General features: G+C 35.5%; 1 protein-coding gene across 2 annotated transcripts in view; it reads right to left on the reverse strand.

The window, feature by feature from the left end:
• LOC118802286 (protein FAM133-like) overlaps window positions 1–17,030 on the reverse strand; it is a 28,076-nt gene extending 11,046 nt beyond the window's left edge. Inside the window, exons 1-6 of one of the 2 annotated variants that reach the window (XM_036562777.1) lie at window positions 16,900–17,030; window positions 11,791–11,930; window positions 11,433–11,540; window positions 9,579–9,632; window positions 8,641–8,701; window positions 2,776–2,861 (exon numbers count right to left, since the gene is read on the reverse strand). In XM_036562777.1, the coding sequence (XP_036418670.1) occupies window positions 2,776–2,861; window positions 8,641–8,701; window positions 9,579–9,632; window positions 11,433–11,540; window positions 11,791–11,930; window positions 16,900–16,921 (471 nt within the window). In that variant the 5' untranslated portion in view covers window positions 16,922–17,030. The other variant, XM_036562778.1, reaches the window with a different exon arrangement.
• Between the last annotated feature and the right edge of the window lie 233 nt (window positions 17,031–17,263).

Genomic DNA, 17,263 nt, shown 5'->3' on the forward strand with positions numbered 1-17,263 from the left:
CAGTGGAACGTCTTTAGCCCAGTGTTTACACACGTTGTGGAAAGGGCCTATTCAGTCACAGAATTGGCATGTGACATAGCTACTGCAGCAGTTATTGTCAATAATAATACAGTAATGGTTCAGCAGTAGTAGCAGGTAGCAATGTAGTAGTACCTTAGCAGTAGTAAGAAGCACTGTTAATAACTTGTTATGTAGTTGGAATACAATAGTAATAAACTGCACTATTATGATAATTCAGCAGTATTAAGTAGTAGTTGTAAGTTATAATGTATTTGTAATTCAGTAATACTAATTACTAATGTAGTATCAATTCAGAAGTAGTAAGAACCAATGCAGTTTAATTCAGAAGCTGTAATAAGTACTAATATAGTAGTACTTTCAATAATAGTAATGACATAGCTGGAATTCAGTAGTAGAAGGTAGTAAGGTAGTAGTAATTCAGTAATAGTATTAAGTAGAAATGTAGTAGCAAATAAACAGTAGTAGTAAGTAGTAATGTATTGGCAATTCAGTAATGCTAATCAGTAATAAAGTAGTAATGTATAATAGTAGTGGTAATAGAGTGAAATGTTACTTAATGTTTAATATAGTTTAATATTACGCTTAATATTTAACATTATGATGATAAGGCATTCTGGAAAATGCTTAATAAATGCTTAATTCATCCTAGTTACTGCTTAATAATGTAATACTGAGCAACCGGTTAATTATTGGCTATTGGCTTGACATGCCATAATAACAGCATAATAACTGAAGCCTAAAATGTTTGTTCAAAAGATATATGTGCCCTGAAAAAAAAGCTAAATTCACTGTGGTTATGGCTTAATAATGTTGTAATAAGCAATTATTGGCATAATAAAGAATTTCTACAATGTACAAAAGCTTAAGATACACAATTTGGAAAATGTTTAATTTGCATTACTTAGATCTTAATAACGTAGTAATAAGCAGCCAGTTAATTACCAGCTTGTTAAAGCTTAATGTATTGAATACAAGGGCGTTATACTGTTCAGACTGAAATGTGACCTGCATTTCTCTTCATAGCAGGCTTGGCATCCACATTTTATACATGCTAAATAGTCACATTTGATGAGGTTCATTTGAGCTGGAGAAACATTTGGAACATTTTTTTTTAGAATAGAACCTTTCAAGATCTTTCATATCTTCAGCTTTGGGCACTTAAAGTTCAGTGCAAAGTTTTAAACATCAAACACTGAGCAGAACCTCAGAAGGCCTGGGTCAAAACAAGTCTCGCTCTCAGTGAACTATTACTGTATTGATTGTGAGGTCTGCTCAGAGCAATCTAAATCTAGAAGGTCCAGCTAAATCTCAGGTTCCCTGAAAAGCTGAGCAAGTGTTTCAGATAAATGTGCTGCTGCTTGATGGCATTCATTGTGCCATTGATCTCGGCCAGAACATCTGAGTCACCAACACAAACAGACTGGTTCACTATGTTCATACTTATTGGGGCATTTGGGAGTTTTATCCTCAAATGCATTTTTATTCTGAAGATAATTGTGGCTAAATATCGTCACTGTCCAAAGAAAAAACATGTATCTCAATTTTAGTTGATTTGTAATTTTCTGCATCATTTGAACACAGTGGCCGTCCTTTACAATAATTAATAATTTCACAATGAATGGACCAATAGAAATGCTCCAAAAAGACTTGGAATAAAATCTCTTCCATTGACTTACATTGAAAGTAAGTTTTTGGCCTCTACTGTAAAGTTACAACTTTGGAGATTTGGGCAGTGACTATATATATATATATATATATATATATATATATATATATATATATATATATACTTTATTTATATTTTTTTAATTATATTTCAGGACAAATACAGTGTATGGATACTTTTTTGTTACTTTTTAAATTTATTTTCAGAGGCAGTTTTTTATTTACTTTTTATGCTGTACTTATGATTTTTTATTTTTATTGGATTTTTTCAGAGAAATATGGACACTTTTTATTTACTTTAATGTTATGAATTGTAATTTTTGCTTGTTATTTTGTTGTTTAGACACATGCACAGGTTGTATATCCTTATTTATTTATTTATTTAGTTTTTATTTATTTAGTTTTTATTTGTAAAGACATATAAGCAGTTTATGTACTTTTATATTGTTATTTGTATTTTTAGTTTATTTAATTTTAGAGACATAGAGACAGTGTTTATATAACTTTATATGGTTAATTATTGGTTTCTTATTTTTTGTTTTATTGTTTAGACAAAGTAGAGCAGGTTTAATTTACTTTTTTTTCATTTTTGCCATTTTTTGTTTAGGACATTTTCTATTTTCAGTTTTGTTTTGGTTTTATTTTATTATTTAATGACATGTGGACAGTGGTCATTTTTTGTGTTCATTTTATTTATTTATTTTCTTTATGCTGTATTTATTATTTTATTGTTTAGAGACATAGATGCAATTTTTTTTTCTTTTATAATTTTATGGTTTTTATATATTTATTTATTTTTTCATTTGATCGTTCAGAGACATACAGTTTTTATTTGTTTCGCTTTGTTTGCCAGTTCTGGGAAAAGAACTAAACACAAACAAACAAACAAACAAACAAAACCCAATGTAGATAATGAACCTTTTTGGGAAAGGAATCTGGACTTGACTGGATACAGAAATGTTGATATATAAGTAAATATTTTTCAGGCATGCACACACACACACACACACACACACACACACACACACACACACACACACACACAAACACACAAACCCACACCGAGCCTGCAGCAGCAGAGGTGCTTACTCTAGCACTGTCTTTTCTTGCTTTCTTCCTCTCCAGCTCATCGTTCTGCTCCTTCAGTGGTGTTAACACTATTTCCAGCACCAGGCCTGAGGGACACACGGAGGACACACTGCTGAGTCATCAGCTAAACACAGCGCAGGCAGGAAAAGACACAGATTCACACTCGTACTCAATGATTCCTAAAGAGCGGATTTGTCTTCAGTAATAAGCAGAACTGGGGGCTGAAGCACAGAATGAAGGAATGACAATAATAAAAAAACATGTTTTTTCTACATAATCAGTTAAACCTTCAAGCTACTTAAAATATCTGTAGAAATATATTTATCATATTAATAACTTTAATTATTAATTAATAACCCATTCTGTAAAACAAACCATAGAAAAAAAACAGGTTATATTAATTCTGTGATATGAAACAAACTGTAGAAATAACCCCAGGTTTATTAGTCTTGTGCTATAAAAGAAACTGTAGAAACAAATCTGGATTATATTAACCCTGTGCTATAAAACAAATTACACTGCAGTTTCCAAAAACATTGGGATGTAAACAAAACAGAATGCAATGCTGTTCAAATCATGTAAAGCCTAGAACAATATAATATAATACAATAATAAAATAGAACAATATCAAATGTTGAAACTGAGAAATTGTAGTGTTTTTTGAAAAATATGTGCCAATTTTGAATTTGATGTCAGCAACATACTTCAAAAAAGTTAGTATGGAGCAACAAAAGGCTGGTAAAATTGTTTAATTCTAAAAAAAAAAACACACCTGGTGGTTAATTGGCAACAGGTCAGTAACATGGTTGGTTAAAACAATAAACAAGATACAGAAATGCTGCCACCTTTTCTGGGCCCAAACTCAATTTAGGTTGGACTGAAGTGAAGTGAAGAACTGTTGTTTGATCTGATGAATCAAAATTTGGATTTTAAGTTGGATTTTAAGTTGTCATAATCTGCACACTTACAAGTGATGTTTCTTCAAAGGTTCTTTAGTAAAGAAAACGGTTCCAAAATGAACCGTGAACATTCAAAGAATCCCGTGCATGATTAAAGGGATCTTTGCATTGTTGAAGTGTTCTTCAGATTGATGGAGAAAGTGCTGTAGATGGTTCTATGTAGAAACATTTTGAAAAGGGATCTATATAGCACCAAACTGGGTTCTTCTATTGTAACAAACCTGACATCGTAACAATAGAAGAACCCTTTTGGTGCTATGTAGAACCCTTTTCAAAAAGATTCTATACTTCCATTGGAAGTTAAGAAAGCTTTTTTCATCTTCTGAAAAGTTTTCTACCACCATTTTGGTAATACATGTGTTTTTGTCAGATACATGTGACATATTATTGTTACAAATAGGTACTTGTGTAATACATACGAGGCACATTATACATAGGACCAGTTTTTTGGACATGGATTAAGCTTGTGGGTGAAATTGTACTTCAAGTAAATGGTAATTTGCCATTTTTATTCTAGGTTCAGACCTAACCTGGGTCTGGAAATAGGCCTGTATACATAATACATGGGCAACATGCTTCCACATCCTAACACTGTGTGAAAACAAACCATTGTGTGTGTGTGTGCGGTTGGGGGGTGTGGGGAGTGGGGGGCTGTGCGCATGGTACTGCACAATATTATCCATCTACAGCTCCTGTAATTGAAAAATAAGGCCGGTGAAAGTCTCACTCATCATGTTGTGGCACCTGTGAGTTTCATTTTGGGCAGCACTTCCCACTGCGAGTGTGTGTGTGTGTATGTGTGTGTGTGTGTGTGTGTGTGTGTGTGTGTGTGTGTGTGTGTGTGTGTGTGTGTGCTGTGGCCATAGTTGATGGAGTGATCCATTATATTGACTGGAAAGCAATGACACATTGCTGAATATGAAGGCAATGCAATATGAGACTCAGACATAATGCAATAGAGTAAAACTCATTGTATGCTGTGCTGCATGACACAGTGCAGCTATAATGTAGGGCCTAAAATTCACCTCTACAACAGATTCTGCAATATTTGGCTCCTCCCACAAATGTGCTCTTCGTAGCTATTGTTGCGAGGTTGGACAAGCTTTACAGAACACTGGCTAGAATTCCTTAGACCTCTGAAGTCATGCGTCATTCTGTAGTAGATGATTTGGCCTTATTAGTAACTATAAACAATTTTTCTCTAGACATTTTTCAAAAATCACCGTTTCATAACCAAAAATGTTCCAAACTTAATATATGTAGTCACTGGATGCTCTGGATTACGAGATCATTTAGCAGTCAAAATATGAATATAAATGAAACAAGCTAATGCACCTACATTTAATGTTGACATTGCAGGAAAGAAAGTCTACTATTAAACTCCATCATCGTTATACCAACAACAACTACTCAAACTACACACTGTTAGAAATAAAGGCTCTGTGCTGGTACAAACAATATAAATGTTCCCTCAAAGGTCTGGTTGTGAACCTTAAATAATTTTTTCCAGGTGAAAAGTATATATTTGTAACTTTTCAGAATGTTTCAAAACAGAGCAATAAAATAAGCCTGGAGATGAGACGGGGTGTGTGGAGTCAATACAACTTAGAAAAACATCATTTCAGTGGATTATGGTTCAGTTATGTTCCCTGACTAAAGGTACTGAGATACACCCTTGAGGGTTCCACCCCAGTGGTACAGCCCCAGTGACCGTATCATGCCTTTTTTTCGGATAGTGCAGTCTAAGCCTGTAAACTAACATATTTGGTAAAGCTTGGTGGTTTGTGTGGGGTGTTTTGGAGAAACATAGCCTGAATGTAGCAAACTTTATATTTGTGGCTCCTTAAGGACCTCATATTTTGGAGAATTCAGCAAAATTTATAGGGTTTGGAACATTTTGGACGTGATAGCAGAGATTTTTGAAAACTCAATTCATTTTTCAGTTAGAGAAAACCAGCCTAAACTTCCAAGAGTTCCAAATATGGACATGATGACTACAGAATGATGCACAACTTCAGAGGTTTATTCAGCCTAATTAGAAACTGTAGTTTGTAACATGGTATTTCTCAAAAAACTAAGTTTAGAACTCATTGGTCTTTAATAGATATTTACTTTTGTAGGTTTTTGCTGTTTATTTGAGCTAACATTGGCAAGGTGGCAAATTCATCAGTCATTTCCCGTCTGCCTAGTTTTGTTTCTGGAACCTAATGTTATGTAGTGACACACTGTAAGTCGCTGCTGTCGGACGAAAACCTTGTATGTCCATTTTTGACATTTTCAGTTTTTGACATAATTTGAAAAAGCCTATTACCCTTTGCATTGCGTGTAAATTTTGTGAAGAAACGACTCAAAGAAATGACACAAAATGACTTGGAAAAAAAGTCTGGTTCCTTTGACTTACATTAAAAGTAAAGTAAGCTTTTTTCCTTCTCCTGTAAAGTTACCATTTTGAAGATACAAAGTTTTCTTCTGACAACAGTGAATTGTAGTGTGCCAATTTGAAGGAATAATGTGTTTTGACAAATCTCTCTACAATTTCTCTTCAGGCTGAAAAGGCTGGTTCCTAACATTTTAGGACACTTCCCATTTCCAAATAGGGAGCCAAAAAAGGGGAATTGATTAATTATTGGCTACACTGTAGAAAATGAAGTTTTTGGCCTACATTTGAAAATTTAAGGCAACAGTTTCCACCAATGCTTTTGAAATGGTTTTATTTGTACTGTTTTTGGGCCAAAAAAAAAAAAAAACCCTTTCACATCACATCAAAAAACGAAGAAGAGAATTGATTTGTAAGCGCTAACTGGATGTGATTAACAGAATAAAGATCCCAAAAAACAATAAGTCAGAGATTTTTGAGCATGGCAAGAGCGGTAATTAAAATCCTTGGACTCTACATCACTTTGTTGATATAGAAACCAGTTTTAGGATGAACCCAAGGTGTGTTTTGATGTTCTTTTTATTACTTTTGCATAGCAGGGTGAAACCTAAAGTGGAGAAAAATGAAACATGAACACTGCTATTTGTCGACAGTTTTCTTTATGTAACTCAGATGTAAATTTGTTTAATGAAAATTCTGCTTATTATTTGTATGAAGTAAAAAATTCTCAACTTTTATTTGTGCTTATCAACTGCCCCACTGCTGCTTCCACAATCATTCATGAAGATGCCCACTACTGAAAACACTGCAGTTCCCCTCAAAAGAGTTTAATAAGGTGGAATCAATAACTGATCATCACATTGATTTATCAGTCTACTCAGGCTTTAGCAGAGCTCAGTAACACTGAGATTAATAACTGATCACATTGATTTATCAGTCTACTCAGGCTTTAGCAGAGCTCAGTAACACTGAGATTAATAACTGATCACATTGATTTATCAGTCTACTCAGGCTTTAGCAGAGCTCAGTAACACTGAGATTAATAACCGATCACATTGATTTATCAGTCTACTCAGGCTTTAGCAGAGCTCAGTAACACTGAGATTAATAACCGATCACATTGATTTATCAGTCTACTCAGGCTTTAGCAGAGCTCAGTAACACAGATTAATAACTGATCACATTGATTTATCAGTCTACTCAGGCTTCAGCAGAGCTCAGTAACACTGAGATTAATAACTGATAATCTCATTGATTTATCAGTCTACTCAGGCTTTATCAGAGCTCAGTAACACTGAGATTAATAACTGATCACATTGATTTATCAGTCTACTCAGGCTTTAGCAGAGCTCAGTAACGCTGAGATTAATAACCGATCACATTGATTTATCAGTCTACTCAGGCTTTAGTAGAGCTCAGTAACAATGTTCTTTGACTGATTTCTTCTTAAACAGCAGTTGCTGGAAACAACGTTTACATTTTTACATGTAACAGCGATGTGTAGGTTACTTATGTAGGCTACTTACCTTGCTCAAATACTTTAAAAATGTATAGTAAAGATATAATGTGGGTTCTGTCCCACTCTATTTTATACAGTGTAAAGACAAAGGAAATCTCAGTATATTTCTAAAAAAAAGTTATTGAACATGAGGCTATTGTGAGAGTTAATACTTAACTCGAAGGGTGTGTTTCAGACTGTGTGTACACAGGGCAGTTCATTTCACAATGTAAGATAAGAACCTTTCTGATTGGGCAGGTGTGGCAGGCTGTAGATTGATGAGAAATTTACTCTAATATAAAAACGGAATATTGGTCAACAGTTGAGGAAACATTTTCAGAGATACAGTGTAGTTTGTAAGCTGTTTCTTTTGTCATGGTTCATGTATTGTGGATGCAAATACAATGTAACACAAATACAAAACTGACTTTAACTGACTTGTTGTTTCATTTAAAGCCCAAAGTTGTAGTAAGTAACACAAAAATGTGTCCCTGTCCAATGACTTATGCAATAAAATAATAATTTAGATGAATTTTACATTGTAATGATGGCATGCATACATGCATTGATGTATGAATATGTATTCACAGAAGCGTACAGTACAGTGTTCATAAGATGTTTCTAAGGAAGTTAGATATAAGATGATCCACTTGCATAAAGAAGGAGAAACTCAAAGGAAAAGTGACCACCCCAGAGTCCAGACCTCAAAATAACTGAATGAGTTTGAGAATACTTGGATCATGAGGAACAGAAAGTGCAACCAACTTCTAAGACTGAACTTTGGAGATGTGGAAAAAATATCCCTGCAGATTTCTTTGAAAAACTGAAAAGAATGGAAGCTGTAATAAAGGTAAAGAATGGCCACACTCAATACTGAACATGTTGACTGTGTATTTTGTTGTTGAGGCTCCTGCATAATCTTTTCATAAATAAATCTTTTCTGCTTGTTTTTTTCTATATGAATAAATTGGCTTAACGACTGTTTTGATTGGAAATGAAATCAACATGTGTGAATGTGTTTTGTGCTGCACCTGATTCAGGTATGATTGTCGTCACGCCCTTCTCTTTCCTTTTCCTTCTTTTTCTTTCATCCTGTTGAGAAATACGCTTTCAGTCCATTGAAAAGGGTGCATTGTGGGAATGGATTGGTGGGTTTGTCAAAAACTGGTGCCAAGTCACTTTTAAGTACAAAAGCTGATCATCAGCAAAAGGTAAAAGATGCTTATCAGCATGATTTAATAGAAATCATGCTAGCTGGTCCCTGTGGCACTTCATGTATTGCTATGAGCATTAGCATATTTGAATCAAGAAGGTCAGAAAGTCAAATTTCTACTAGTTGTACCGCAAACGTAACCAATCAGCTAAGACGTTTGGTGTCTGAAGCATTCAAGTTGCCAGGATAATTTAGCAAACAAGTGATGGAAGCTAGCTACAAGTTAACATTGTGCAAGCTGCATGCCTAGATCATCACAGTGCTGAGTTGTTAAGTAATCTCAAAGAGATGTATATATATATTTTTCCTGACTGTGTATGACATTGCGATATCTATAAGACAAGATTAAGTAGCATAGCTAAAACACCAGTAGTGGACATCTTGAAGAGCTTTGTCTGTAATGTTGTCCATTTTTAAAAGGTAACAATATGTCAGATATTGTTGGACACCACATGAGCAAGTCGATCTGACGTTACTTAACAACTTGACGACTGTGTGATGATTTAGACAATCAGATAGCACCATGGTATTTGATGTGGTATAAGCTTTCATGATGTGTTAGCTACATTAACCTCATAGCTCTTGTGTGAAACTAAAAAAATTCAGACAATAAACTTGCCTGATCGAGTATATTTAAGTTAAGGAGAAATATTGGAAAATTGATGGCTTGTTGCGCTGTTCCATTAATAGTTTGCTCAAAAGGCTCAGTGATTATCTGTATGCATGCGTCGCCTCTTCTCTGGTTCATTTGCTCACCTCACTGCTGTCGCTGTCTGAGGAGCTACTGGAAGCGGAGGATGACCGGAACCTCTGTAGGGAAAAAGAGTTTGATTGCTTTAGACATACACAATACATATATATATATATATATATGTGTGTGTGTTTGTGTCCACATGTAATAATAATGTCACCAATGTGTTATGTATATCTAAGTACCCTATTTCTTTTAAATGCATGTTGATGTATGATGCATATAGGATAAATGTTTACTTATAGGTGCTTACATACATACAATGCTGTACAAAAATGATTTTATTTGCACAGAAAAAAAAATTACATTAATTAACAATGAGGCAATAATATTAATACAGTAAGCAGTGATTTTCTGTACATCAGTGTGTTTGTTTAGCCATTTTCAAAACTGTTCTCAAGGAAGCCCACTATTATTAAGCTCACCATTATTAAATTGGTTTGGAAAAGCCAACTTACTGTTAATCTTCTTCTTATTATTATTTTTCTACGCTTATTTTTTAAAACTTTTTATGGTCTGCAGTTTTTGATGTATAATGACCAAATTTTGCACAAATGTTCCTCATACATGGGTAAAGTGCACTTGTGCTTTTTGGACTGATCTGACATACAGTTTTTGAAAAATCATGGTTCAAATATGAAATGCTTCCCATTAAAATGAATGGTGGAATGTTTGGGACATTCAAATGTAACTTCCACAAGTGATGTCACGAGGCAGGTCTCTCACACAGACACTCATACACAGCACACACACAGTACATACGCTTAAAAAATTTAAGCATAGAAAAATAATAATAAGAAGATTACAAAGAACAGTAAGTTGGCTTTTCCAAGCCAATTTAATAATAGTGGGCTTAATAATAGTGGGCTTCCTTGAGAACAGTTTTGAAAATGGCTAAACAAACACACTGATGTACAGAAAATCACTGCTCACTTGCAGCTTAACGCACAGCAATAACAGCACAAACAATGGATTTAAGGTGGCAGTGCATTTAACGTAGCACTAAATCTAAAGTGGCAGTGAATTTAAGAGAGGCCTGAATTTAAGGTGGCAGGGGATTTAAAGAAGAAGTGCATTTAAGATTTCCAGTGTATTTTATAGCATAAGAACCACCTAGCAACACCTTAGGAACAACTTGGGACACCAAAGCAACCGCATAGCAACATTCACAAACTTTCCCTCAATGCTTTGTTAAGTTCAATCAAGGGTGCTGCTGATGGAATTTAACAAATCTATATGATGGCTGGAGGCATCTTGAAGAAATGTGAAGCCAAACTTGGTTCTTCAAAGATTTCAACTACTTTTTTTGTAAAGAGTCATTCTTACTTTTCACTGCATTAATGTTTATTTGCATCATTTGTAATGATATATGGTTGATTTTACCAAAAAAAGACACACCTATTGCTCAAATGAATGAGAAAGCACTTAGATGTGGGTAAAATGGGACATGTATATATATATATATGCGCCCACAGCCTGAGCTTGTGGAAAAGAAGGCTGTATGTATTCCTGTGAAAGCATATTGTCATCTGCGCAGTACGTCCCTGTGTGTTTTTCATTGTAAATGAGCTGAATACATTGGGCTGGTAGGAGTAATAACCTAAAGCACCAGTTTTGACATCCAATGATGTGAAACATGCGCTCTCAAGTCAAACCTGCCTCTGACAGCAGTGGAAAAAAAATCCGAGGCAAATGTTTTACAAATTCACAAATCCATCCCGAATCCAGAATACCCTGAGTCTTCTGCTCTTCTGTGGATCTGCAGAAGCCTCGGCCTGCCGCACTAAGAATTTCATATGATTTATGGAGAAGAAAATGTGCAGAAGATGAATAAAACATGGTCGAATGTGTCTAATCACCTTGCTCTTCTTCTTTTTCAGCTTCTTCTTTTTCTTCCTTCTGGCTTTACTGTCCTCGTCCTCACTCTCGGAGGAAGAAGCAGAGCTGTCGCATGACCAATGGTCACCCTGAGGATCAGATGAATATGGACAGGCTGGCTTGCTTAGAAAGAAAAGTGTTGAACTGTATTAGAGCTAATTTGTCAAGACAAAAAAAAAATATGAAATAATATTTAAACAAGCAGGATTATCTGCCTATACCATAAGACAACTGCACTAGAAATTTATTTGAAACTAATTAAAATAAGTAAAAATAAAAGATATATTGATATACTGATTGACAGAATGCAACAAACCACACTATTTATCAATATCCCACCTTTTCATGTTTGGTAATGGAGACTAGAGGACCACATCCTGTTTCCTCAGTCGCACGCACTCTCCCGGGTGATGTGGGTGGGGTGTAAGAGGCCACGGCCCCTTCCTCTTCTGCTCCGCCACTGTGTATCGACCAAGCAGCTGCAAATTAAAGCCGGAGGAAAATTACAGTTTAAATTGTTAAAACTTCGTTTGATGCTAAGATTAAATGTTATATTAAACATCTAGTAAAGCAAAACTATAAAACGCTGCATAAAAACACTGACCAGGCCATGGTCCTAGTATTCTAATGAGGAGAACCTTTCAGTCCAACACTCCTAGCTAGCTTGACAGATCAGTTATGCTTCCTAGTTTAGCTTTTGCTTGGTTGTTAGCTTTTGTACAGTAAGCTTATCTGGCTCCAAACATCCATCTTCTATGCCACTTATCCTTCTGGATCTCAAAGGGTGCCAGAGCCTACCCCAGGAAACACCCTGGACAGGTTGCAGGTCCATCACAGGGCAGACACACAGACACACACATTCACACCTAGGGCCAGTTGGCCTCACTGCTTGTCTTTGGACTATGTGAGGAAACCCATACAGACACAGGGATAACATGCAAACTAAGAAAGGACCCTGGTTGCCTGGCCGGGGACTCGAACCCAGGCCCTTCTTGCTGTGAGGCAACAGCAGCACCCACTGGATAAATGCTACCCAAGATGAAAGATGAGCACCACACTGTTTACATCGAAAGCAGAGAATTTGGGCAAAAACATCCATCATTTATTGAACACTGGAATATTGTTCCGTCGGCATACTTTGTACATGCATATCATGCACCCACAACCTAATTAGAAAGAAAACACAGTTGTAGGTCCCCTGAGGCTTTAAGAATCCTTCTTGTTTCTCTCAAGATCCCACTTTCCCAATGCATGTTGGCCTTTATTCCTCAAAGCTGCATAGAATCGATCACAGACTCAAGTGCCTAGAATGACATTCAAACAGTTCTTTTCTACAAACACGACAATCTCGAATTCCTACCCCCTTTCTACACTCATTACCACTAATAAATGTACTTAGGCTATTAAATTACGGGTTTCAAATGGTCTCGGGTGAGTGTGGAGGCCCAGACAACTGGGCCTGTCTCCTCCACACTCCTTTGTGGGCATAAAGGCAGATTACCAAGTGCATTTGATTTAACCTGCTATGATCTCAATGCCTGAGCTAATTACATGGTGAACTGTAGATTGCTGGTTTGTTTGCCCTCTGTCTGATAGCAGCTCATTTTCAGCCTGATTACACAAGGAGTTTTATCAACATGAAAAAGATCCAAAACAGACAGATCAGCAGTGCACCACTGCCCACTCATTGTGTTATCCTGAAGCAGAAAAGGCCTGGACATGGACATATGTGAAAAAAAAAAACAAAAAAAACAAATTAGCTTAAATTAGCTTAAAAGCTATTTCTATCCTATGCTCATGGGGGGATATATGCTGTAATGAGAACATCTAGGGACAACCTTGAGAAATTCTGGGCTAAATGTTGGTGGAAACCTAGATTATTAGGCTGTGAACAAACTGAAAGTGTGAAACTTCTAAATCAATCCAATCCTCCTCCTTGGAGATCAAAGTTGCGCTCATCAACATTGTTCAGTGGCCAACAAACTTGCTGTTAACCCAAGGAAAAGTCCTTGAAAACCTTCCGTTAAGTACAACCTGTAGTAAAATAAACTACCTTGGAACTCTTGGAAGGGAAAAAACCATTCTTTTCAACCAGACTATATTATGGCTTCAGAAGATTTGACTAACTTGGGTTACTCTCTTCACAACACAACAGTTTCATGGAATCAATTTTGTGCATCAAACATCTTTGACAAAACTAAACCAAATGGTATTCCTGAAACAGTTAGTTTGGAGGCTGAATGTTAGCTAATGATGGTGTTTTGCTAGCTAGCTTGTCAGGTTTATGTCCCATAACAGAGATCACATCTGTCCTCGTGAGATACCTATCCACGGCATATCCATGCACCCACAAATGCATTGTTTCTGTTGCAAAGTTGGGCAGTCTTTATAGAATGTTGGCAAAAACTCATTCACTCTAATTAATGTAGGTGAAAATTGGATTCTTTACATGATGTTGACTTTCCTGTCTACAATGCTCTGGTCTATGTCATTATAGCTAATCGCAACTACACAAAATTAAAAAATGTACCACCATCTTAACAACTAAATTACAAACAATTAAAAACTACACCCGATCTACCTTAACAGTGTGGCCTTTCACATGATCACAAAGTAAAATCACTTGAAATTAATAACACAATCTAAATTTATGAGTTTTGGAATGTTTCAGATTGAATGGGATTGTCGAACTGAAGAACAGTAGCTATGGAAGAATCAGTGGAGAACTCTCAATGCATTCTAGGCCATCAAAGAAGGCCTAATGATTTCTGTGGCAAAAACTGTCTGTACTATTTTTTATTTTTTTTAAATAGCATCAGATTTAAATTCTAGAAGCATTGTAGACATACTCAGTTTAATACCACCAGAAAATGACCCAATCAGCTTTTATTTTCTCCATGGTATCTATGGAACATACAGCTAACGAGGCCATCCCATTGGTTAGGACTTCAGGCACCTGAACTGAAGGACTTGTATGTTGGCAGTGACAGAAGAATCAACCAGTCACATTTCAAATTTCGATCATCTGGAAGTTCTAGATATGTTACTTTCTGTGAATATGAGCCAAAGCCTAACCAAGTTTCAGTGAGTTATTAGAAACATAAACAGCAGCAGCAGCTCTATGCCAGGACTATTTACTGAAAGAAACTGCAACATCCACAGTGAACCGATGTTAATGTGTCTTTTACAACCTTCAAATCTCCTTGTTGAATCTTGAATGGCCAAAAAATGTTCTTGTGAATTGCTATTAGCTCAGTCCTAACATACTACTAGAATCCCATAGGGGTGCTAGCAGAAATTAGCCTCATTGGAGGTTTTTTAGGGTTTTTCCTTGTTTTTTACTGAGTATTGACATTTTTGGTTCTAGCTGAGGGTTAAGCTCACACTTCACCACTGAAAAGAATGCATTTGTAATGCATAGGTATGTCAATTATGTTATAAGTATTGTGTTCGAAGCAACATTCATGGTAAAAAAAATGTGTTAATGTTTCTGTTACAAATGTCAAATCTCCTTGTTTAATCTTGAATTGCCAAAAAATGTTTATGTGAATTACTATTGGTTTAGTCCTAACATACTACTAGAATCCCATAGGGGTGCTAGCAGATATTAGTATTGTTAGAGTTTTAGAGATTTTTTTTTTTCTTCGCTTTTAAGTGAGTACTGACATTTTTGGTTTTAGCTGAAGGATTAGCTCACAGTTTACCATTGGAAAGACTTCGTTTGTGAGTAGTGCACTGGTTTGCCAATTATTTTACACTTATTGTGTTATAAGCTACTGATTTGTCAGAATTTCTGTACTGGCAATAAATGAAGAGCAACATTTGGCCTCTGTTAAATATAGCTAGTGTTTTAAATAGATTCATATTGCTGAGTCATTGCTGGAGTCATATTGCTCAGTGTGGCTGAGGTATGAAAACACTGTCTTACCACAATTTAGCCCCAAACCAGCAGAACAAGTGTTAAAAACAGACCATGTTAAAATACAAACCTCTTTGATTTAGAACTCTGATTTGGGCTTCCAAAATCGATTGCATATCCTATCAGCTTTAAAGTTAAGCATATCAATATTTGCAGAAGGTGTTAACTAATGATGGGAAGGGCTGTGGTTTTGATTATTATGGCAACAGAGGAAGCAAGATTTGATAACATTCTCTGTTTAAGTTATAGGAAATATGCCTGACTATTCCATTCAGGTGAAAAAATAAAGTTTGTCTTATTTCAGGCTATCTATATCTATATATCCAGGGATGTCATAACACATGCATAAGCAATCTATAAGATATTTTAAAAACAATTTATGTCAGCATTCCCAAGATGGAAGAAATAGTTCTCTCATTTATAACACTGTTATTAAGCAGATGCCTACAGAAAATGCCCTAAAACTAAAATGATACAGGAAAGTATGTATGAAAATGATACGAGGAGATCAAAATCTTTCATGTAACTGTTTACAATGTTCTTAACTAGGTTTCTTCCTTAAAAGTGCCATTACTGGGTAATAATGTTTTATAACAGTTTTATAAAAGGAACAGATGTGCATCACTTTATTTTAGGGCCCTTTATATCAACACCAATATCATTTACTGCATAAAACATCTTATTTCATCTTGTGAATGCTGGCATAAATTGTTCATAAATGCTAATTTTTAAAGTAATTTAACTTGTATGTATGCGTATTAAATGCTTATGCATGTGTTATGAAGTCTCTATGCAGGTAGCCTTCAAATTACATATTACCACATATTTTTAAGTGAAGTTCTAAAAGTAAATTCACTCACATAAGAATGACTGAAAACGGAGATATTAGGTTAACAACTATGTAATTACACAGTAACAATACATGCAGCAACAGTGCAACAGCAACTTCAGTTGTTAAGTGGTACAGTTTAAGTAAATACTATGTATTAACTCATGTAATAATGTAATAAAGTGTATCTATTATGTAATTACACATGTGTAACAGGTTAAACTACATTTTTTTTTTCCAAGAAGACTTTTCTAAATGTAACAGGTGTGTAATTATCTACATTATGAGAGTACTTACACTGCATCTGCACAAGAAGGTGCCAACAAATAACACAGTAATGTAGCCAACATTCTAGCTTTGGTCATTCTAGCTTTTTTATTAAGTGTTTGTAATAACTATGAAGTTACACATTAACAATGCATGCCACAACAATGTGACCACTGGTGAAGTATTCATTGATATAGATGGATTATAGTAGTACAGCTTAATGCAAATGCACATATGTATCAACTTTAGTTTGTGTAATTACATTGTTAACAATTATATTGTTAATATGTAACTACACATTTATTACCGACACAAACCATTTAGAAAATAAAGAGTGAATGAAGTTTTCTATACACTGCCAGTTTAAAATACATTTATAAGAATGGACAAATTACCTGAAGAAATGGTGTCCATAACATGACTCCCATTTTACCTGCAAGCTGCCTGGACTCCATTGGGTTTGAAGTTCTCCCTCTTTTTGCTGCCCTGACCCTCAGGGCAGACTGGCCGAATGGAAGTCTGACAGGGAAGAAGCTGCTCTCTGCCCTGGCAGATGGGTGGGGCCTCAACAGGTAAGGCCAGCTCTGCCTTTCCCACAGTGGTCATTTGACTGATTAGAAGGCAGAAATCAGCAACTCTATAATTTTCTTTTTTTTTTACTGTTGACTGTAATTGTTCATGAGAGCTACTTACTGGTAGTCATCAATAAGTGATAAGTTCTTGTGTTATATATTGGACTCCACAGTTCAGTGTTCTACCTCATTAAATAAACCTCATTTAACTTGTGAACTAATTAG

The sequence above is a fragment of the Colossoma macropomum genome, unplaced genomic scaffold, assembly GCF_904425465.1.
Source record: "Colossoma macropomum unplaced genomic scaffold, Colossoma_macropomum, whole genome shotgun sequence".
NCBI classification, from domain to species: Eukaryota; Metazoa; Chordata; class Actinopteri; order Characiformes; family Serrasalmidae; genus Colossoma; species Colossoma macropomum.